Source organism: Meleagris gallopavo, chromosome 1, assembly GCF_905368555.1.
Source record: "Meleagris gallopavo chromosome 1, MGAL_WU_HG_1.1, whole genome shotgun sequence".
Lineage (NCBI taxonomy): Eukaryota > Metazoa > Chordata > Aves > Galliformes > Phasianidae > Meleagris > Meleagris gallopavo.
This window is the reverse complement of record NC_139404.1, coordinates 170,566,676-170,591,962: the sequence shown is the minus strand read 5'-3', so window position 1 is coordinate 170,591,962 and position 25,287 is coordinate 170,566,676. Positions and strand designations below refer to the sequence as shown.

Sequence of the window (25,287 nt, the reverse complement as noted above, 5' to 3'; positions counted from 1 at the left end):
GAGTATGTCTCTAAGGCCCAGCAGTTGATGACATTTGAAAGTATCACACTGTGCTGGAACACTTTATATTTATGCCTCTGTTGAAAGCAAAGTTGTATCTCAAAGTCCCTAGAACCCACTATTATTTTCCAATTGCCAAAGCATGACTTTTTGATGAGGGCAGAGTAAGTCAGCCAGCATACCCTCCTCTCCTAAGTCCAGCCAAAAGCTGCTTAACACATCAGTCTTTGTCCTATAAATCCTACAACCAATTTCCCCTTTCTCCCCCCTTTAGGACGGACAGAGTAATGATGGTTACAGAAACCTGACAGTTATTAACAGGGATAAACATGATACTCCTGACCCTAACTGCAGTTACTGAATGAGATGCGTGTACATGCCTCCCAGCACACACACGTGTGCGGACATCACAGAACTCAGATTTTCCTGGCAAGCTGTCTGCTGCTGGCAAGATGATGCAGTAAAACTGCTGGCACCAATATGCTGAGCTGAGGACGAACACAGGCCAGCAAAGTCAAAGTGAAATTAGGTTTCAAAGATTCCAGTCTTAATTTTCCCCTAGAAAAGAGTCATTTTCATCATTGTTTCCATAGCCATAACATGTGTTCTTGACAAGGGATCCAAAGCTTTTTCTACACTCAGTCATTTTATGTTGGTTACGTTCTGTTTGGAGGCAGATACTGGCTTTGGTCAGTCTAGATTGAAGCTTTTTTGATGATGCATCTCCAAGGTGATGAATTCTGTCACACTTAGGAGATAAATTGCAATCTTGAGTCGCACAAAGCACACAGCCAACATTAACTAAATGTAAAAATAAAGCATTTTTTTAAATTTAATTTTGATATTGCCAAAAACTGTTGCATTTTTATGGTGCTATGAAAGAAACCTCTGTATAAACCAAGATGTTTTCATTTAGGGGCAATCTCTTGGGTTACTTACACTGCCAGATCCTACTTAGGTGCCTAAATAATAGCTGATTGCAAATATTTCCTTGAGTATAGTTCTTAAATCGTAATCTCTGGCAGCATAAAGTGGAGGGTTATAGAAAAGCATCCTCTAACTTCTTTTCTTCTTAGAAAACTAAACCACCACCAGCTGAAGAAAGCCTAAGATTTCTGGGAAAGTTTCCAGAGCTGTAAGCTAGTAATGCCTGAAGCAGTCACTCACTGCCACATTCTACACCATGGAATTTTTTCCCTTACAGGCTGGCTGATGTAATGGTGTGCTTCATTAATAAAATTTTTCTGTGCTTACACTTCCCACAAAACCTGCCTATGAAAAGAAAATCTTCACTGGTGTTTGACAAAAAAGGAATACTTACTTCTTAGTGGTGTGGTCATTCTCACGCATTTTTCATGCCCTATCTGTACTTCTCTTCAAGGAAGTGTATGTGACCATCCTATCCATCAATTAGGTCAAAAGTGGAGATGACTGCTAAGAATTATGACAGAGGTGGTGTCTACTGATTCTGTCCTTCATGTGATAAGCAGTGTGTTTAATACGAAAACCATCTGCACATCAAGAAAGAGATGAGAAACTGTAATACATAGTGCTGACTGCTTATTTTGCTCTTTGACGGATCTCTAATTAACTTACTTAGCAGTTTGCCAAAGAGATATGCAATGCCTCTTCCTAAAAAAACATAAAACAGAGAAGAGAGATGATATAAAGGAGGAGCATGCTCCCTCTTTCAAGAACAGGTTTCAAACCAATGAAAGGCAGAACTAATTGTTCGACTTAAAGAAGAAAGAATAGATGGCGCTTATAACAGTCCACAGACATTTCCTATGAAAAAAGCAATCATCTGTTTTCTGTGCTCACAGCAGATAAGAGAAGCAGCAATGGGCTTCTTTTAGAGCAAGGGAATCTCTGGTGAGATAGCTGAAAAAAAATCTAGGAGAGTTCAATACGGGAACAGAAATTCTGTGGAGGTTACAGAATCCCCATTATCAGAAGACTTTAAGGGGCACACTTGACAAGTATCTGTCACAAAAGAAACAGGTAATGTTAATTTCTCTATAGACAGGACGACTGATTCACTTCTAGGCTAGTTCTTCTGAATTCCTGATTCTATCACTTTCAGTAGGTGCTGTCCTGTGCTGGAAACAGGATATAGAGAGATGCATAAGAATGATGTAGACTGATGAGTTCATTGTTGTTTTCCTTCCTGTTGGAGTAGAATTCTAAAAGCTTGTTCCACAACTTTTAAGAAATACAGTGCAGATAATAAGAACCATACCAGGCATGCAGATGCCATTTACAAAAGCAAACCAGACATTTCTGGAGCATAATTCATTCAAACTGTTTTAAACCTTACCTTCAACTGAATCAATCAAACATTTACCACCTACTGTGTCAATAGGTCTACATGTTATTTACCAAGCAAGGAACCTGCTGGGATGGGCTCAGCTGCTTCTCTCAGTGTAAGTTACTTAGTTTTACCTAAGATTAATCCCAGTGTAGGCAGATTGATTTTCCAATTTCAAAACACCCTGCCACTATTATCAGGAGCTCTGAACCTAAACTATAGAAATAGGGCGTTCTTCCTGAATGAAAATAATTCCCTCTGTCCCGAGAGCCCAGAACACCTTGATTATTTATTTATTTTCTGTCCCTTTCTTTGCACTTTCAAATTTTGCTTTTCCTTACTCCTTGAACTGCAACACCACAACTGTTATTATCATCACCCAGCTGAAAATGGTAAGCTCTGGAGGGATGCAGATACAGAAAGTAGAGCTTTTCAGAGAATCGGAGAAGCTTTCCGTGTTCTACACAGTCAGACAGCACTCAATAATTTCAGAGTTCTCAGGTTAACTGTGAGGAACATACATGCACTGCGATCACACAATCTTCATTTGCCAAGTAAAACAAGCTAAGAACTCGGCTGCTTTTTTTATTCTCTCTCCAAATCTTGCACCTATCTCAGGGAAGATTGAATAGATACATACTGGTTGATACGCCGACTATTAATGGCAAGCAACCTAAACAAATTGTCTTGATTCCAAAATTTCCCAAAAACATGGAGCAACAATGATGCGCACTTTGCAAAGAAATCAGAAACAGTCTTATTTTCTTCTCTTTCTTAGCTCCAGGGGTCAAAACAGTTGATGTTCACTAGAAAAGCAAACACCAGAACACGTTGCTGAAGTTCTATTTCCAGTCAATACTTTTAGCTAATTTTTTTTTTCTTTCAATTCAGCATAATGTGAGTTTAAGTGGAAATTTTCCAGAAAAAGATACGGCTTACTGAAAGAGATAATGATATGTGAAACAAACAAAGACTAAGCAGAGTCAGGATATGACTGTACTTTGACATTGTACCTCCAAAAAAGAACAAGTTACTTGATTCAGACAAATCTGTTATCAGTACTTCTTGAGTCAGCCCTGGAAAAAGCTGCCACAGGATGCAGTGAGAAGACACTGGGCAGTCACAAGTGCCATCTTTTAGGTAGGAGATACAACTGAATCCAGACCATGTAGCCTACTACACAGCTCTCCACTTCTGTAAGGCAAAGACTGCAGTGCTGGCCACATTCCAACCTAGAAAACCCCCCAGATACACAAATATGTCCCCCTTACATTTCTAAATCCTGTCCTAAAGACAGCTAATGTTATCCTTTCATTTGTACTTTTTGATTTACTTACATCAGAGGAAACAGCAATTTCATTATTTTAAAGAGCAAACCTGGTGCACTATTTGTTTTGTCTTTATTGTAAAGTTCTCTAGGACTCAAAAGTTCCCAGAGAAATACGAGACGTGTGTTTGCTTCTGCCTGTGACTGATAAAAAATGTCCTTCCCTTCAGTAGGAAAGATACCTGCGTTTTTAGGCACAATATGCTCAAACATGAGGTGTGCACAAGCCGGCTTCTTTTGCTCCTACACAAGTTAATGGAACATCTGTCTGGATGCAGCCAAACCATGTAGCCTTCCTCCTTCAGGCAGGATGGCTATGAAGCAGCTACTGTTGTAACAATTTTTTTTCTGATTCAAGTTAACTTTTCTTTGAAGCCTTTGATATTTAAAAAAAAAAAGAAAAAAATTTGGTAACAGTTCATTGCAGACATTCTCAAGCCTGAGAAAGAACAGGTTAATTAAAACCTTTACTGAGTCTTGTTCTATACAAAAAATAAACTCAAGTTAAATGGCAGCTGTTTGTTTTCAAACGCAAAAGGCTTAGATTTTCTTACTATTACCACTCATAACTTATGAATAGTGTTTATAACAAAGTTAGCTGCAAATAAAGTGTATTTTACTTAAAGGATTATGTATATCAAATAAATCATTCTTACAGCCAGTCTCTGAGAAACGCAGAATTCCCAGAATTTTCTCAGATGACTTCATCTACATTTGCTAATTACATTTATCTTTCACACACTACCTGTGAAGCACTACCTAAATCTCAATTACTAGAACTGTGAGTTGAGCAACTGTGACAGTACAGTAAATACAAAAACAGTGAGGAAGACTTTATGAAATAGGAGTTAGTACAGGAATTAGTATTTCCTTTATGTTGCATGAGCAGCTTTGGTAGCTTTAAAGTTGCTTTCAGTTACCTCTTATTTTCAAGTATTTGGAATTCAAAGCAAAAAAAATACTTATTATCTTTATGAAATCAAAATAGGTGATTCAATTTTGGCTTAGTTTGCACGATATAAAAAGCTCTTTTACTCTGGTTGTAAAAGTTTTTAAGATACATCCTCTTACCACTTTCATCCAGCAAGAAATCATCCTGGTAACGGAACTTTTCCGGTCCACATGCAATAAAAATGTCATCATCACCAAAGAAATCCTGAAGGCACATCACCTGTAAGCAAAAAGGAAAGGAAGGGATTGTATGAAATATCTCATCATTGGAGTTGTAAAAACAATAAATCCCTTCTTGCCTCCATCTTCATGAAAACTCTTCACTTTTAATGGAATCAACAAGGCTTCATCTCCAGATAAATTTCAAAGCTGTGCTCTGACCATCTGTTACAAGTGAGAAACACTTTTATGGACATGCAGGAAGAGAGATAAGACAAAAAGCCCTAACGTCACATTTATTACATGATGCATCAATGGGGTATGAGGTAAATGCCTTCTGACTACGCATAAGATCCCATTCAGTTGTTAGTGGATAATCGATTTGCTTTTGCGACCGCATTTCTACTCGTTGACAGCCACGAATATAGGTAACGGTTTTGGATGCAATATGTAATTATTTCTGCAAAATCTCGCTGACAAGGAATGAAACTCATATGGGTGAACTGAGTCTCCATCAAAAATTCCTCATCTCTGTCAGCAGTCAGTGTAACTTTTCTTCATTGGCACCAATCTGAACAATCAGGTGTGCTGGAATTGAGTAAAAGGATCATCTTTTTCTGCTCCCAAATGTGAATAACCAGAGTTAGGTTGGTGCAGTTTTATGTTCATGCATGCATGAGATTTTCTTACAATACTTCGCAAGGTACTATTTAAAAGTTTAATATTTCTATGACTATTTTTACTGATGTTCCTAAAAGAATAATCAGTAGCTTTCCACTAATCTGACTATGAACTTAGTGATACAGTTTTGAAAAATTTAAAAAATGTATTAGACATCCGACTGCTTTTAAAAAACCAAATATACTTTGTAAACATACTTTGTATTACATACTGTTCCTCTTTCACATTTACAAGAAAATTTTAAAAGGTTATATTTGCTTACATGGATGCGATGTTATAATGTTTTGCAGTTAAATAGTACTCTAATGTTTGAACAGATAAATTTCAGTTTCATGTCAAGAGCACACAGACAGGAAATTAACACATAAAGTATTTACAAAATTGTCAAAATATCTGAGAACAGTCCAGCTGAAGCAGTTCGCCCCCCTCATTGAAAGCAAAGACAAAGTCAGTATTTGAAGCCTACAAAAACAGAAGTGAAAGAATTAGCTAATGAGGCCAGACAGGCTTCTCCAGACTTCAGCATGAAAACAAAACATACACCATCACCACTTCCCAACCTCCAGCCACGGGTAATGGAGGGGCTATAAAATTCACATCATGCTTCTCAGACATATGCCAGAAGGCTCTGGCATCTACAGCAGCTATGAGTCTGAATGCTAGGAAAATCTTAACAAAGAAAAATAGTAATACATGTTGTGACTTGCTAGTAGAATAAGACTTGTCATTAAAACTATTTTAAATGTAGAGAAGTAGAGAAACAGCAGTTGAAAAATGAGAAAATCAAGAGCAGAACTAGCTGAAATGAGTGCCAGAAAAGAGGGGAAAGTATTCTCAAAATTGCTATGTTCTTAAGCAACGCACATCATTTTAAATGCGGGTCCACCGCAGCCCTGTCCCTACCAACATTCTTCTGTACACACTATATGGTATTTGAACACTAACATCAAATATGTAAATATTTCATGGATTTTTTTCCCATGTTCCTACTCAGTTTCTGTTATATCAGTGTATCAGCCTCAGCAGCCTTTTTATATACTCACTTAGTTCCCATCTTCTTTTTTTTTTTGTCCACAAGACATATCCTGCCTGTCTTCCTATCCCGTACACCCACCAAGTTTCAAACATCTCTTCCCTTCAATCAAGTTCCTCTGAAATTACCACCTCTCCCACATGCACAAAGCCACTAATTTTCAAAATGACAATAAAAATCCTACAATTTCCTGTTTGCATCCCAAGTTTGACACTCTTCTAGGGAGCAGTGATCTTTATATTTGTTTTTACACTAAGCAGAGCACTAGAACTGAACAAACAATAAGTAATCCAAAGCACAATGTTGAGCTATTTTAGCATAAAATAAAATCAAATTCTTATTTGGAAATTGTACAGATTAAAAAAAAAACTAAAAAAATACTCTGTGCAGAGGGTTTCATTCAAGTCAAAACAAGCCATTAAAATGGATGTACTGAAATCTACACGGGTTAACACTTAAAGCATCTAGGGTTTAATCAGTGCAATTCATATGCAACTAAGAAAATAAAATTAGCTCAGAAGAAAAATAATTTGTACTTAAATATACTCGTTTGTTTTATTTTATAATAGAATGGCTTAGGTTGGAAGGGACCCTTAAAAGCATTCAGTTCCAACCCCTGCTATAGACAGGGACACCTCCCACTATATGAGGTTGCTCAAAGCCCCATCCAGCCTGGCCTTGAATGCTTCCAGGGAGGGGGCATCCACAGTTTTTCTGGGCAACCTGTTCCAGTGTCTCACCACCCTGACAGTAAAGAATTTTGTCCTAATACCTAGTCTAAATCTATCCTCTTCAAGTTTAAAACTATTTCCCCTTATCCTGCTACTATACACCCTTATAAAAAGTCCCTCCCCAGCCCCCTTCAGGTACTAGTAGGCCACTATAAGGTCCTTCTTCTGTTGGGGTTCCCAGAAAAGGACGTAATACTCCAGGTGGAATCTCACAAGAGCAGAGGGGCAGAATCACCTCCCTCAACCTGCTGGTCATGCTTCTCTTGATACCACCCAGGACACAGTTGGCTTTCTGCCAGTGCCCATTGCCAGCTCATGCTGAATCACGTTGAATCATCAACCAACAATCCCAACTCCTTCTCCTGAGGGCTGCTCTCAAGCCATTCTCTACCCAGCCTTTATCTGTGCTTGTGACTGCCCCAATCCAGGTTCAAATCCTTGCACTTGACCTTTCTGAACTTCATGAGGTTAGCATGGGCCCAACTCTCAAGCCTGTCCAGGTCCCTCTGGATGGCATCCCTTCTCTCTAGAGTGTCAACTGCGCCACTCAGCTCCGTGTTGTCTGCAAGCATGCTGAGGGTGCACTCGATCCTTGCCCATGTCATCTACAAATATGTTAAAGAGCAACGGATCCAGCACCAATCTCTAAGGAACATTAATCATCACCAATCTCCACCTGGATATTGCGTTGTTGACTGCAACTCTTGGAGTGCAACCATCCAGTCAATTCCTTATTCAGTGAGTGGTTCATCCACCACAGCCATTCTTCTCCAATTTGGCAACTAGGATGTCATGTGGGACAGTGTCAAGTTCAGGTAGATAACATCGTTACTCTTCCTTTATGCACTGACTCTGTAATTCTATTATAAAATGCCACTAAGTTTGTCAGGCATGATTTGCCCTTGGTGAAACCACGTTGGTTACCACCAGTCACCCCATCTTTATTTTCCATGTGCCTTAGTAGGGTCCTCAGAAGGATATGCTCCATGGTCGTGCCAGGCACAGAGGCTTATTGAAAAGAAAGTCTCCCCTTTTCCAGTCAGTGGGAACTACACCAGACTGCCACGATCTTTCAAATACGATGAACAGCAGCTTGGCAACTTCTTCCACCAGTTCCCTCAGAACCCACAGATGGATCTTGTTGGGTCCCACAGACTCGTGTATCTTAAGGTTCTTTAGATGGTGTCAAACCTGATCTCATTTACAGAGGGCAGAACTTCCTTCTCCCAGTTCTTACCTTTGCTTTCTGCAACCTGGGCGGTTTGAGTAGAGCCTTTGCAAAGAGGCAAAGAAATCATTGAGCATCTCAGTTTTCTCTGTATCCCTCATGAAGTTTCCTTCCGCAGAGACACATATCTTCCCTAGCCTTCCTTTTGTAATTGATATACCAGTAGAATTTCTTCTTGATCCTGTTTATATGCCTGACTAGATGTAATTCTATCTGGGTTTTAGCTTTCCTAACCTGATCCCTGGATGCTCGGACAACTTTTTTGCATTCCTCACAGGTAGCCCGTTCCTGCTTCCACTTCCTACTTGATTTCTTTTAGTGCCTAAATAAGCCCAAGACTCCTTGTTGAACCATGGAGGCCCCCTGGCATTCTTGCCCACCTCCCTCTTTCTCAGGATGCACTCCAACTTTACTTTTTAAAGTTTATCATTCTTCTTGGCTCAACATATTGCATTCATTTGGGAATTAAAATTCCTGTATATAACTGTCTGCTGCCTCATCTGCAGCATTTTCCATCCTTTCTGTCACAGCATCCCTGGCCTGCTCTGCTCTCCAGCTCTTTGCAGGTTACACTGCAGGGCATTTTCAGAAGATACCGAACAAATACATAAGCACACACCTTCAGGCTTTTTCACCAGAAATCTGCAAGTAATTTTTATTCACACTCAGCCATCAAAGTAAGCAGCAGGACCTGCTTTTTATCACCTGTTTTCACTTCTGAAAATCTCAGCTCCTCAAAAGTTACAGTTAAGAAGATCAAGGATTTGCATCACCTGTTTTGAACCACGACAGTGCTCTAGAGGTCAGTGTGCTCTGTTGTACGTGATCAGCTTTCATATTAGTCAGTGTTTTAAGAAGTGTATTACAAAAGCCTCCCCAAACATTTCTGTTGTTTCCAAGTCACACAATCCTTCTCCTTTCTCATAAAGATTATTTCTTTCATCCAGATTCCAGCAGGATGATTCTCACAGTAGGAAAACAAAGTGTGCAGGAGCAGTCAGACACACAACTTCAGTAAAATGAAACTGAAAAACAGATGTTTCCCTCACACAACTAGTGCTGTGTTGTGACACCGCGACACTTGTACACAAACAACCTGCTGGCATCTCTCTAGCAGAAAGCATTGCTAACAGTAAAATACCAGAGAACAAGAAGTCTCAGGCACTACAATCCCTCAAGTGACAAGACAGAAGGCAGCAGCCACAAAGAATACTGGTCACTAAAATAGGCACTGGGCAATATGCAAGTCATATCAAAAAGACTAGCTGAGCAGTACATACCAGCTGCGAAACAGGAGGGAGGCAGAAGAAATTTTAATTACTGCACTTACCTGAGAAAGTTTTACAGGCTGAAGCCTGGATCCCTCTCTCAAATCATCATCTTTCTTGTCCTAGTAAACAACTTAAAACTTAGGAATTCTATATGCCCTATCATGGGGTAAATGTGGAAAGAACCCAACATGATTTTGTAACTCAGACATTAGTCTGGTGCTTTCACTAGAAAACCAGAGGAGACGAGGAATCAACTGGCCTGGGCTCAGCACTTGTATATCAACACACTATTGGCAATATAGGCCTTTTTAAATTTCCCTGCACTTTTTCTTCTTCTTTTTTTTTTCCCTTTCCCCAGAACAGGAGAGTACTTGGAACCAATGAGAAATCTTCCAGCTGTTACAGAACATTTTGTTATCCTTTAATTAGCCTGAAGTATTTAAGGTATTCATATTTATCTCTTCAAAGTTGGAAATGTTATTGTGGAAAACCCTCTTTTTTCTATCTACAGAAAGATGCACGAAATTGGATACAGCAAGGACAGGGACCTTTTGAATTCACATTTTAATATTCACACACAAAAAAAAATAGAAGAAAATTCTTTGCATGTGTCCTCTCTGTCACAGCCATTTGAATTCTTTCCTATTGTTCTAAAGTTGACCACATATCAAGTTTATACCAATTGAAAATTTTTAGTAAAAAAGAATCCGATACTCGAAAGTTCCTCTGTGTTCACAAATAGCTCACAGCACGAGCAAGAGCATACCACCACCACCATTAGTAACTCTAATGTTTTTATTATAATTTTCATATGTGCCTTTTGGGAGGGCAAGGGGGGGGGGTGTTCTCCTTGTTATAACAACAACTTAATTAGACTCTGAAAGCTATTTCGGATGAGCAATGAGAAAATCTCAAGCTGGGTTGCCCCAAGGCAATGTCGTCGATGAAGGGTTGGGAAGAAAATTAAGGACAAAGAAATGAAGAGAACAAAAAAAAAAAGATACAGAGTGATATAAGCAGAACTCAGTAAGGGGGTATAGGAGTTTTCTGGAAAGAAATGAATGGCAAAAGGATGGCAAAAGGAAAACATAAGGCAGAAAGGAAGGAAAGTGAACATAAGATGAGATGTGGGCAGCAAGACGTTCTCAGAGGGTGACAGAGAAAAAAAGCTCATGTGGAAAGAAACCCCAGTGTGGGAGAACTCAGAGAGGCAGTGGCAAATGCCCTCCTGTTGTCAGTCAGCTAGGAAGTTCTACAAAGATTTTAAAGCATCTTTGTGGACCTGAAACAATCTCATATTCAGTTTGATTTTCATTCCGCTTCCAGTGATGAAGACATTAAAAAAAATTATCCTTGGAGAAACCACAGTCTTTGAATGACTCATGATTTCAGGACTCTGACTCATTGATTTGGTGAACAGTTTTATATTTTATTACACAGGGTTTGGGGTGATATTTTTTGTTCATTTTCCTGCCACTTTTGGTTCACTCAGACACAATGCTTAAATCTTAAGCAAGACCCTTTACTTCAAAAGAAACTCATTATAATTCTGTTCTTTTATGTTTTGTTTGCTGGTTTTTTTTCAATAATGCAAAGCTCCTGCTTAAGATTTAAATGTATGTCTTTTCTCCCTATCCTCCTTAACCAAATTATTTTTTCCAACTATCACCACCTCTGAAGTATTTTACTGTTTTAGTTTATTTTTCCTATTAATTTCCCCACTGTTTGTCAATCTCCTCTTGGGGGAACATCTCAGATTAGATCCTGAACTTACTTCAGTATCATCCACCTCTGGCAGCCCTGTGACAGTTATGGATTTTCCTGAGAGCTTATAAATTCACACAAATTTACTGCACAGGAAAAGACAGAATAGTTTTGTTTAAATTCATAATCCTAACAAAATTACAGGACCTTGTTTAATATTACATTTATCTTCTGGACAGTATAGAGTTACTTTTCACAGTATATTTCTGAATGCTTTTTTCAGTTTCGTAATGCATTCTTTACTGTATAGGTCTTCCCTTAGCAGACAATGCTGCAGAAAGTTCAGTAAAGCAAGCATTAGTCATTCAAAAGGATTCAGTGGTTTCAGAAAAATTGGAGATCTATCTTTCAGTATTGGTGTCATAGCTTTTTAGGCCATTACCGTGAAACTACAAGTCCAAACATAACAATAAGGCCTTCAGGAGGAAGAAAAATACTGGCTGTTTCTACATCCATTAAAAAAATCTCATTTCTGAAGTGAAAGTATTAGGTCTCAACAGAAATCCACAGAGCTTTACACTTAACATTTTCTCTTAATTTAAGGCAAATCTATTTTCCTTCTGGCTGGCTCAGCTCTGAAGCTGTTATTCACACCCTTTTACATTTATCTGCAGTTATGCACATGACACTTCTAGAGATCCGGTCATCTACGAAAATAAAATTTATCATTGGCATAGGTGTACTTCCTATTCTACTTTCTGATCCAAGTTCTCTCCTCAGGTGGTGGTTTAGCCAGCAGCACCGGAAGGTATCTGCTACACGTTTCTGAAGCTGAACAGCACTGAATTCATTCTTTTTCACTGGAATGAAATCTCCATGGTGACAACTGCATCATCAAGCTGTGAGAGCTTTTCAGAGAAGAAGAGCATTTTATCATGAGATTCTCATTACAAGAGTGCCCTCTGTAAATGAAGAGGAGATGTTACTGTAGGGGTTCAAGCTGGCTGAAGTTACACAGCAACGCTGCCTTTACAACTGGCTTGTGAAGCATATATCAGAGAATGGCTCTTGAAATAGCCCGTTTCACTCCTTCCCACCAGGTGAATACATGACAGTGCCATAACCAGCAGTTAGAAACGCTTTCATACTCAAACTCAGCAGCAACAGCTCACTAGCCAGGAGCTGAGGAAAGCAAACCAGCATCCCCAGACCCAGGGAAGCCTTCCCTCCTGTGCCTGTGTATCAGCACCTGCTCAGGGCTGATCACCCTTCTGTTTATTCCTTTTGTCTCAAACAGAATGGTTGCCTTAAATCATTTAATTCCTGAAAACATACCATGAATTTATTCTAAAATTTCTATATGCATCTATTTTGTACCATATGCAATTTAGGATTTTCATTCAGATAAGATTTGGCAAATAAATTAATAGGAACAAAGCTATTTATTTTCCTCAGTTAAAATACGTATTACTGCATTGATCAGTAAGACTGTCTCATGAGAAGGCCTTCTAAACTATGCTTTAGGCCCTAATCTTACTATCTTCTGTTTTGCTCTCCTGTTTGACACTAAATGATGCAGTGGAAAAGAAAGTCTACTTAAATTAAGATTCCAGGTTTTGTATTTGTGGCATAACCTTCTCCTCGATGAACATATTTAAAATCTTCTAAATTAATTCTCCAAGGAATCAAAGAAAGATAACTGAAACAAAGGGAAACTTGGCAGTTCCAATGCACTGCAAATACTTGGGTCTGAAGGAAGAGGTGAGAACTGAACAGTTTCTTTGTTAGAGGAAAACAAGTTCATTTGTTATGGAATTTGAGGGCAGTAGGGGATAATTCCAACTCATGGGTCTATGCAATGTGAAGAAGCACTGATACTCAAAGTTTCATTAAAAGTTTCTCAGTGGGAACCACAAAGACAGCTCAAACTCTATCTGCCACAATTGCTTCAGGGGAGACAGAATAAGAACAGTGAGAACACGACTCGATCTACACACAAAAATTACTCCTCCTCAGATGTTACCACACCTTGACATCTGCACCAACGCACAACGGCACCAAGTAGCTAATGCCAAGCAAGGTGACACACGCTTACACGAGCAAGAGGAAAATCTCTTATGTACTCCAGTACTTATTTATATGGATGCTTATACTTGGGGCTACATAACTTGAAAATCAACACACATAAATAAATTAATTAATAAATAAAAATTAAGGAATTTTTAATGGTTACGTTTTAATTCTGCTTCTTTGGGAGCCGCAGGATGTATTACTTGGCATTTTCTACAAAATAGAGTTGCATTCCCAGCCAGGTATAACCTACATTTTAATTGGAATTACTTCGCAGCATTGGCTGCTCCTTGAACAACTGCAAAATGTGTAGCAAATCACAGAAAATAATCAACAAGCAGTAACTACACTGTACAAGCAGTGTACAGTGTACAAATGGACACATAATGCTTCATCCCAAATCTCAGAGTCAACAAAATACAGACGTTTGCACCAAGTTCTGAATCCAGAGCTGCATCCTACTCTTTGGGAGTCCTGCCGGTGGCCTGCAAAATTTTGTGACAGACAAGAGTCACCAGCTGCTAGAGTAGAAAGCAAAGCAAAAGCAGCTTTCCTCTACTGTCTGTCATCTGGATTAGGAAGCAGGATGTGTCCATCTGTGTGTCACAAACGCACTCCCAAGCATTTTTCTTCCCTGTCAAATAAGCAGTGCATATTTCTACATCACAACTAAATGGAAGGCAACATCACAATCCCAGAGTACAGACAATCTTGCTCATAAAACTCATACATATGCACCAACTAAGCATTTCTCCTAAATAACTGATCGCTTGGCTACATCAACCATACTCTTTTTTAGCAATAATAGAAACTGAATCCTGCTCAGCAACACAAGATACCATCCTGTTAATCCCATGAGAATCACAAAATTAATCAACATACTTGTGATTGAAATTTCAGACAGCACAACAGAGCTCCAAAAGTGATGGAGAGGGAAAACTATTCATGCTCATTTCAAATAAATTAGCATCACTTAGCACTGAAATCTGAATCAACAGCAAAAGGTGCCATTAATGGGCCAATGGAAAAATAGTTGAAACTTCAGTGGCAGAGGTCATCCATATCTGGATCAAGGTTTGTTGGTGGGTTGGTTGTTTTCATTTTTTTTTTTTCTGCCATACTCATACACTTTTCTCTTCCAGCAGCAACACAACACTACCATTTAGTGGTCAGACACACACAGTGCGGGACATTGCTCTCTGTAAGACTCACAGCCCTCATGCATTTTTGCCCAAACACATGGCAACAATTTTATGAGTAAATAGTGTACTCCTAATAATCAGAAAGTTAGCAGTATTCTATTTTGTGATTGCTTAAAAAAAAAACAAACAGAATTATGCTTAAGTGCTTGAAAAAGCCTTGTCGGAAGAATTAATATAGACCAGCTAAATAAACCAGGAACAAACACAGTATAAGTTCTTACCAGGAAAAACATATTAGTATGACACACAACACTGTGGAATTTCTGTTAAAAAGTGAATTTCAGAATGTCTATACATAAGGGAAACAATCTAAACGAACATAATAGCTGTCTTGTCCTGAAAAATATAAATGCAATATCATGCCCCAGTGAGCTATTTACTTTATTTTGTGATTATTCTGAATTGGCTTGTTAAATACCCAGGAATTAAGAGTTTCAGAGCTGTCTCTCAGACTATCTCAAGCATTTGTCAGTACATTCTTCCTTGCAATGCAGTGAGACTTGAGAGCTTGGGGCCCACATAAGCTATGTATGATAAAACCTCTTATGAACGAGCAGCCTACAATTTGAAGGTCATACAGTAGAAACGCTGAGTGGCATCTCAGTCATCGCTTAATCGTGCTAGAAGTGAAAATGCTATTTTTCATTAGACTGTAAAGTGTTACTCTTTATAACTTTATAACTGTGCCAGATATATGCAAAACTGAACATCCACAGCTTTGCTACATTTGCAAACAACAGCAGAGCACTGGATGAGATCCCCACGTCTGCATACAAACTTTCTAGATAAAATAAAATAAAATAAAAATCCTATCCTGAAAGTTGCTCAGATTTGGTTGTGAGGGGGCAGAGACAAATGGGGTGAAATGAATTCATTCAAACGAAAAATTCAGTCAGGTGCCAATTTCTAGGAATTATAATTACTGGTTTTTAGACAGGAAGGGATGTCTTTTGAAGTACAGATAAAAATAGTTTTCAGGGTAAGCTTCCCCAGTGCTAGAAGAAATTGTACTCAGTCACTCTCGTTATATTTAATAAATGCACTACATAGGCTCAGTTCTTCATAAAGCAATTAGTGGATCTGAAATTTATGAAGTAGTTCTAATGTATTTTTTCTCAAATATTGCAAACTTGGATTTTATTGATAAATTTCAAAAATAAGGTGTATGTGGCCAATTTTGTCCAAAACCTGCTTTTTCCAAATATTTGCAGGCCAGTAAACCCTCACAATTGGAATTTCTCCTTGAACTCAATGGAAACTTCTAACCAAAGGTTCTCTAATAATTTTACCTTAAAGTGTGCAATATTGTTAATTCCATTTTCAAATAGGAGAGCTATCAAATACATACTGTGCAGCAAGTATGACTTCTTGAATTAACACTTAGAGCAGAAGTGATATTTTTTTTTCTTTGCCAAAGTCCACTGTATGATTTTCTGTATAATGGAGGTCTGCTTATTTTTGAGAAGCGCTCAGGATTCTCTAAGCTGATTCCTGCCTGGCTGGCTGGCCAGATGCTGCTCTCTACCTTCCCAGCTGGGAACTGTGGCAGCAAGATACAATTGCTCTGTGAGAAGCTGGGAGACCACATGTCCTTTGTTGGAGACTGGGAGACACCACTTTTCTGGAGATTGCTCTGGACCCAAGTCCAGATGGAAATCTTCTATTTGTAATTTCATTTTAGATACTGCAAATCCTTCTGTAACAGATATTTTATTATATACATCACTGACTGATGCATGAAAAGGTTGGAGATTTCTTACTACTATCACAGACTCAGAAACTACCATATCATCAAGTCCACCTGTTGGCATTCAAGGAGGCTGTTTCTGGAAAGCCACCCAAAATCAGAAGATCTACTTTAGTTCTGACTGATCTTTGGATTCAGAGCAATCTGTCTCCCAGTCTGCCTTTGTCAAATTTTTGGTTTTATTGTTCTCGTGAAAGAAAGAGAGAGAACCCTGCAGAAGCAGACAGAAACATGGAATATGTAAAAGCTACTAATATCTCAAGTGAATCTATCATGTCTGGTGCCTGCAGCAAACAAGATTTCAACTAGTGAGTCAAGTTGCAGATGGACTGTGCAATAACATACAGGCATCTGTCTTGAGATGGGAGGTGTATTTTTCCTCCTTTGAAAATGTTTTAATTCCAGAATCCCTGTGCTACAATGCAGGCATCACCTTAATGTCCGTGACCATGTTCTAATGTTAGTTTCTTGACTAATGGTGGATTCCACTGATAATGCTGTAAACTGCATTTCTTTCAAGCTCGATCATTAATAGAGAGTGTACAGGACATCAGTCCATCACAACTGTCTGGAACATAACTGAGATGTCTGATGCCTTTTGGCTAGATACACATGCTATGTTAAGGCTCTGAAAAAGAGCGACATGGTTGACTTCTAAAAAAAAAGGAAGAAAAGAGAAAACAGATGTCAAGGTTTCAACAAGTCACTGCACACTGCATCTGGAATCAGTACAAAACCAACACAAGTATGCTGATAATGTAGCATTTCATGTAACGATAAGGGCAATAAAACAGCAGAAAATGTAAAACCTTGAAGGGCTAAACACCTTTCTCAAATTCCAGAGAGTCAGTTGGGCTGAACAATAATAGTAATCCTTTCAATAAGCAGATCATACGATTCAACTATTAAAGTTCTTTATACTGAAGAAAAGTGAAAATTGAGAGCTTCTCTTTCTTTCAAAGGCAGAGTATGGACAATAAATCTAACGTGCACTCTAAACAGAAATTCAGATGCACGCTATCTCATCACCATCATTCTTTAACTATTTGGCAATAGTTGCCACTATTACAACAGATGTTAACAATATGGACGAAGACTATGTAAATTAAACATTGCTATGCTAAATATATACCTCACAAAGCCACAGCTCAAATGAAATACTTCCTCAAGAGCATTTCTTAGGGAATTAATCAGATAACTTGCCTATAAATTAAAGCATTTCCATGAAAGAGACTGCATCCTTCCGAAAAGTTACTAATCAGCATAAAGATGGTCTACATACACAATCCATAAATGGAATTTGGTGGAATGATTCTTTAACTGCAAAGTCATTATCATTGGGCTTTCTTTCCTTAAGACAGAACTTCAAAGGTAAAGAATCTATAGCAGAAGGAATGTAACTTAAAAAACATACAGTGTTAAAGAGTTTAGAGTAATAATCAGAAAAATCTGAAATTTTAAGTCTAGCTCTCAGTTGCCTTCCCATATGGTCATTTACTACTGAGATAGGCTGGTCAGTGAAATGGAACATGCTGAAAATGATCACATAAATGCTTCTTACTGCAACATGGGTTATTGCTTATTCTACGAGTCTTTTAGTACAGCAAGTTCTGGAACACTACAAAATCTAACAGGTAAAAAAATCGGCAGCATACAAATCCATGAGTTATCAGGTTATAGCCGGAATCAAAGAAACACGGAAAAAAATCAGTCTGACACTTGAAGGAGAGTTTTGGAAGGATGCAAGCCACAAATGACTACTCAAAGCCTGGAGAATTAAAAAGAAACTTGCCAAGAGGTAGCTGAACAAAAACTTGCAGAGTCAGTTAAAGCTTAAATCAAAACCAGGTCAGCAAAACAAGGAATAAATGAACACAGCAGTAGGAGTCAGAGGATCAAGAAGAGTTTCTTCAAGCACATCAGAAAGTTTTAGCATAGTGACACAGAAAACAACTTCTTCAGATACCCTTCTACTTTGCTTGAAGATCTTTTTTAAGATATTTAATTTCAGCTGTAAACTGTGAAACACTTTTATTAAGAACAGATATTCTGAGCTGTTTAAGTTGTTAGCGATATTGGTATTGGTATCAACATAGTCTACAATCTATTTGTTGTCTAAGAAATTATAAAGGCAAATATTTGGCTATCACACAATGCTCCTGCATTCACTATTGACCTGAGAGCTACATATTTATACATTCCACAAGCACACAGTGGTTGGTGCATTCATGTTTAATTAGTAGAAAGTTCATCCTCACCTGCACACCTTTAGGGTGACTTATTTTAAGCTGTACTCACAGCTTGGAGAAAAAGTGTGGAGATGTAATAAATGTCAAATAAATCTGGAAGTGTTTTGGTTCTTCTTGACTAACCGTATTCATCTGATGCATGTGCCTACAGTATGCACTTCAGCATACATTTGAAGAACTGACTGAAAAAAAAAAAAAAAACAATTACCAAAAAAAGGAAAAAAAACAAGCAACAAGCAGTCTGGGCCCAAGCACTATAGCTCCAAATAAATTCTTGTTGAACTGGAGACCCAGGAATTTCAGCAAATCCTTCAGCACTGACTATCTTTGCACAGCTTTACAATTTTTCCTCTCTTGACTTGTATCATCTGTGTTATGATTCCACTACCTATTATGAACTCAAACTCAATACTCTGCTCAAAAGCATTTGCCTCTGAGGTCCTATATCTTTTGGAAAATGATGTGATAAAGAAATATGAAAGAAGTCGAGCTAAAAAAACGTACAAGAGCTTATTGCATTTGTAATGCAGGAAGCTGATAGTTACGCATGTCAGAGAGCAAGATATAACAACAGAAAACCATGCTGGGAAAGGAAATTTGCACCAAAAGCAGTATCAGCTGTGATAATGTCCTGCTGTGTTTCTGAATTTCCTTTTTATCCATTGATGCTTTTCTTCAGCATAATGGGTGACCCTCAGAAATTAAGCATTTGGCTCCATAAGAACAACTCAAGCAAGTAAGGCTCATATATGTTTCTTCACACATTAAATACATACGAGTATCAACAAATCTAAAGACCTTACACTACAAATTGAACCTGCTTACATAGTGAATCAGAAAATGGCTGACCTATGGAGAAAAAAAATATATGTGAAAAAACCCAAACAGATGCAGGTTTGTCCAAACTGGTCATTCTCTTCTGAAAAAGGTCACTGCTGAAACCTCTCTCCTTTGCTTGCATTATTTCTTGTTCTTGTTGTTTGGTGGTGACTTTTTTCTTTTTCTTAAACCAGAAAATGAAAGAACTGGGCTGACAGTTCAAAAGAGGGAAAAAGATAATCATTTTAACCACTTGGCAACAAAGATGAAGCTGTGGACATGATGACAGTTGAAGGTAGATCCTTTGCGCAGAATTAAAAAGAAATATATATACATATTTACCAGGTCAGGTGAAAGCAGCAAGGAATAAACTATGCAGTCCACAGATAGTGACACACTTGCATGGGGATGGAAGCAATTATGAGCCAGTCCTAGTCCTGGGACTCTTCAAGGAGTCCTTGAACAATATTCACAAACACTGGGCACGTGACAGGAGATAAGCAAGGCTCCTATCATTCAGACTGACTTCATTAATTTGGAAGTGTTATTAACTGCTTTCAGCAAGTGCAGGTAATGCCTCAGTAAAAATACAAGCTGCCTTGCCATCTTAAGAGATACTGCAGTAACTGTGACATGCAATACTTTACATTGCTTTCGAAAACTCTGAAAAAAAATGATGAACAGAGAAATGAGAGCTTCACAGCTATGCTTGCAGAGCACTGTAAAGCGCTTAACAGTTTAAGCACACTCTGCTTAGTTATTCTTTTCAAAGTACGTTAAGCAGCAACTTACATGTGCATTTGTTTTGCTTTATCTAATAACTACATTTTTTTCCCAATGTGTAACAGATGAAAGACTCACTTAACCAAGTCTGCTTTGGAGCAGTTACTTGTCATAGAAATCATCTGAAAGGAGTGGATAAGGTCTATCTCGAGCCTCTACTTCTCCAGACTAAACAATCCGAGTACCATCACCCGCTCCCCATAAAACCTGCCTTACTAGTCAACCTTTGTAAATATCCAAACTTGGCATCTTCATTTGTCTCAAAACTTCTTGAAAATGCAAGTTACTGCAGGAGAGGAGGAAAATGGAGACAGCAATGGGAAAAGAAGAGAGCACTAATTGAGATTCGTAAGATCTCAATTAGTACCTGAAGATTGTCTGGATTGCATTTGAATATGCCTGTGCAAGCAGAAATTTGATCACCCAAGTGCAGTATTCATTGCTTTCAGGTGCCCCAAAAGTTGCAGGGAAGACACTGAAATCGTGTTGGAACACCTGAGGTTTGAATGGCACAGTGACTTGAACCAATCAACTTGAAGGCTTAGAAGAACATAAAGCTACTAACCGGAGCATCTTTTAAAATATTCCTTGGGCAAAAATGTCTACCTCACTGAGCTGTGTAGCTGGCTGCCTCAAAATGAAAGCACTCTTGAAAAAGAGCTGCCTGCATGCCTTGTGTTAGCTCCGAATGTACTATGAATATTCAGGGAAATTAATACTGGTTTTAAATGAGTTTTAAACAGCTCAGTGTCCATCTCAAGTTGCGCCAATCATCTTCATTCAGTCTCAATTACGCCATGCAGACTTCCAAGCATGCTTGGCTTCACCTCAGAAACTAGCCCTCTTTGTCATGAAGACACAGATTCCCTTTCTGTCAGTAGATTAACAAAGCTAGCCGTTTATGTTAAATGAACTTCCATGCTCATCTGCAAGCAGCGTACTCCCGAGCCACATCCCGCAGGTGCACACACACACCCTGCACCTGACAACCTGGAGGCGGCCGGGAGCCATCTTAGGAGGCGCCTCGAGGGGCGCACAGCGCGGGCGACGCTGCCATGTGCCGCCAGGGGGCGCCGCCGCGCCGCGCATCGCGCTCTGCTGAGGGCGGGCCGCCCCCCTCGGGAGGGATGTCATGGTCTGCTGGGCTTGGGTTTTATTTTTTTCTGAGTTCTTAAGGGTGAGAAATCTATTGCATCTGCCCAGGAGGAAACCATTCTGACATTTCGGATGCGTGAACTAGTTTTTCTTAAAGCTATGCTTGCCTATGAGCAATCAAGCAGTTCTTGCAGTGTGAGATTTGCTTTTCACACGTTCCCCCATTTTTCCCTTCACTTCACTCTCTCCTGCCATCACTCTCACTCTTTCTTTTTCACGTCCGCTGCCTCATTCCCATCCCATCATCTCTCTGCTCACCTCGTACCCTGGGTTTCGCTCTGGGGCAGTGTACACCTCCCACCTCACAGTCAGAGCCAAGGTCGGGTCCCAGCAGGATTGAGGCACTGCACCAGATGCAGGGAACTTCTACAGGCAGGGAATATCCATGCAGGTGCACAGTTGTAAGCAGTAAATGGTACCATTTTTATCAACAGAAAAATGTTTCCCTGTGTCAGGACTGTCAACTTGCTGGAAGCAAATATTCAGTATGCTTCGTTTGCAGAACTGCCACATAAACAGTAAACGTTCTGCAAAAGCAAGCTGAAATTTCTCATCAGTTGTTAGGATGTGCAGAGAGAAAATCAGAAAGGCAAAAGCCCAGCTTGAACTCAGCCTGGCCACTGAGAAAAAGAGAACGAAAAACATTTTTAAAAATACATCAACAGTAAGAGGAGGGCTAAGGAGAATATCCATTCTTTACTGGATGCAGTGGGGAACGTGACCACTGAGGATAAGGAAAAGGCTGAAGTTCTCAATGCCTTCTTTACATCTGTCTTTAATAGTTATCATTGGGGTACTCTACCTCCTTTCCTGGAAGTCTTGGATGAGGAGCAGAAGAAACCAACTTCCAACTCAGTTGGAAACAGTTAGAGAGCTGCTACTCCACCTGGACTGTCAGAAGTCCATGGGGCTGGATGGGATCCACCCGATGGTGCTGAGGGAGCTGGTGGAGATGATTACCAAGCTGCTTTTCACCATCTATCAGCATTCATGGTCAACCAGAGAGGTCCCAGAGGATTGGAGGCTTGCCAGGCGATCAGGCCCAGCCAGCATGGGTTTGTGAGAGGCGGGTCCTGCCTGACCAACCTGATCTCCTTCTATGATGAGGAAAAGGCTGCTGACGTAGTCTACCTAGACTTCAGTAAAGCCTTTGACACTGTCTCCCACCATGTTCTCCCCAGAGAGTGGAGGTGAATGGAGTTACATCCAGTTGGCGACTGGTTATGAGTGGTGTTCCCCAGTGGTCAGTACTGGGCCCTGTCCCGTTCAATATCTTCACTGATGATCTGGATGAGGGCATTGAGTGCACCATCAATAAGTCTGCAGATGACCAAGTTGGGAGGAAGTTTTGATCTGCCTGGGGGAAGAAAGGCTCTTCAGAGGTATCTGGATAGGCTGAATCAGTGCGCTGAAGCCATTGGGATAAAGTTCAACAAGACCAACTACCAGGTCCTCAACTTTGGCAACCCCAGGCAACGCTACAGGTTTAGGACAGAGAGGCTGGAAGACCACGTGGAAGAGGTGGACCTGGGAGTGTTGGTGCACACTCAACTAAACATGTGCCAGCCCATGAGTTACAGAAGACAATACTCACCTTCAGCGATTCCTCTCAGTTTTGCCTATGCCCTGTGACCAAATTCCTCACCATCATTACCTGGACATCAAACTGCTGCAGACCTGCCTGTCTTGATTCCCCTCACTTGCAGAAGTTAAACCATCTTCATTTCTCTATGTGAAGAGTGGTATTTGGTTCATCTGCTTGTAGAAATTTCAGTCCAGCTCCAGAGAGGGCTCCATCCACTCCTGAATCTCCTGCCCTAGTGGGGTATATGGCAGTCCTGGACAAGGTACTGCCAGCTCTGAACGCTTCTTCCCTGCTTCAGGAAGTGGAACCACATCATACACATGTTGGAAAGGACTCCCAGTGTTGCTTCCCCGAAGCCATTCTTTCTCTTGCTAACAGCACTAGCTGCAAAATCGAGTTACTTTTATGGTCGGCACACTGTATGCAAGGGGCCATGCAACCATTTTGGATGCAGAGAAGCCATGCAACTCTGTAGCCCTGAAATTACTCTGTGCTTTTGGCACCCTAGCCAACAGGTGAGAATGAGATTTTCAAGAACAGCTGTGCATTTTTTCCTTCATTTTGTTGGTATTTTTCAATTGTGCAAAATGCTACAAAATCCATAACATTCAGTGTTAAATGTTTACTTAATAATAATAATAATAATGCTGTATTCCTGTGTAATTCCATCATTTGTTAAATTTGCTTCTCAGCACAAACCCTCCATTCCAACAACTGCTTACTTTCTCGTTGCAGTCTCAGCTGCAGTCTGACAAATAAATGTTTCCATGGAGATGACAAATGAATATCATCCCTGTTGCAATGAGCTTCTGATTTCATCTTGAACCATTAGCTTTCAAACCACAGCTTATTCATTATTCATTTGCAGTAAGGAAATGGCTGAAACCCAGAGCACTACAGCAGATTAGAATCTGTGCATGCAGTCCAGGAGTGCATTTGTTACCATCCAAAATGAACAAAACTCCCTGGGATTAAAATAACAATTCTAAAAGCTGTCCTAAAGGCCTACAGAATTTTTCCCCTCAATTAATAGCATGCATACAGAAAGGATGTGAATTAACATCTATCTTAGATATTCAGGCAGGCAAGGGACTTTCCAAAGGAAAAAGCAGTAGATTACATTTTCAACTTCCTTTTTTTTTTTTCTTTCTTTTTTTTTTACACCATAAGAACATTAAGTGCTTTTAAGAAACTCGGGATCAGACACAAACATATCCTTGAAATTTTGACCTTCTTAATAAGAACCTGTATAATTTTGTATTTTTGGACTGCTCTAAACTCTAGAAACCAGAACCTGATTCCCATTAAGCAAATGCCTTCCTTTTATCTGACATGTTATTATACCTTTGAGAAAATCTAAGCAAAAGGGAGAAAAACACTTTCAGTGTTCTCATAACCAAAAATCTTCACAGTTACTGCAGCTATTTTTAAAAAAGGAACTTAAAGTTTATGAGCTTTCCACTATGCAAGAATAAATGTCTGTGTTTGCCTTTTTGGCTTAGAGGAAGAATCTATTCTTCTAAGTTTAACTAAATTTTAAAGGAAATGCAGTTTTAAGATTTCCATTACATTAACATACAGTACTGGTGCATTCCTTCACCTGAAGACATTTTTTAAGCCTTAAGACCTGGCCTAGAAGGAGAAAAACAAATGCAGCTAATTACTACAAAAAGCAACTTCTCAAAGATATCTTCTTTTGTCCATGCACATGAGTATTTCAAATCCATGCTAATTCAAAGAATATATTTTAAAGAATATGTTTTTAATGCCAGCTTCCTTAGAAGAAGATGCAGCAGACACACATGCACTGCAGCAGTGTCTCCTCATTTCTACTGGCTGCTCGTTAGCTGTCATTGCTGGTATCAGCATTCAAATTTAATGAAATTATGGTAGGGAGGAATTTCTCCCCATTTTTGACACTGAAGATGTTTATATGTATATGACCTGAACTACTTTTGTCTGGATGAAAGTTATCGTGCATCTGATCCAGGGAACCAAAACAGGACATGTGTAAGTGGGACGTCCTTCACACTTGCCCTGGTTAATAATGTCCACGCTCCTGCTGTCTGAGCGCTGGAGTTGTCCTGGGAAAAGCATGTCAATTAGAGTAAGTTATAACCAATTACATGTCTCATCATTTGAATTACTGTCCATTAAGAAGTGACCTGAGTTTACAGAACCCATTTCATTCCCCTAATAGGCTTAATACTAGAGTGACAAGAGGTCAAAGGGTAACAAGAAAGGATGAACAGAGATTATTTTGTTACGCGGGAAGTGAACAATG

General features: G+C 39.3%; 1 protein-coding gene across 4 annotated transcripts in view; it reads right to left on the bottom strand.

The window, feature by feature from the left end:
* The window catches only part of DCLK1 (doublecortin like kinase 1), a 229,717-nt gene that overhangs the window by 112,005 nt on the left and 92,425 nt on the right, over window positions 1-25,287 (bottom strand). For all 4 annotated transcript variants that reach the window (XM_085216016.1, XM_085216017.1, XM_085216015.1 and 1 more), the window contains exon 4: window positions 4,707-4,806. In XM_085216016.1, the coding sequence (XP_085072142.1) occupies window positions 4,707-4,806 (100 nt within the window). The remainder of the gene's footprint in view (window positions 1-4,706; window positions 4,807-25,287) is intronic.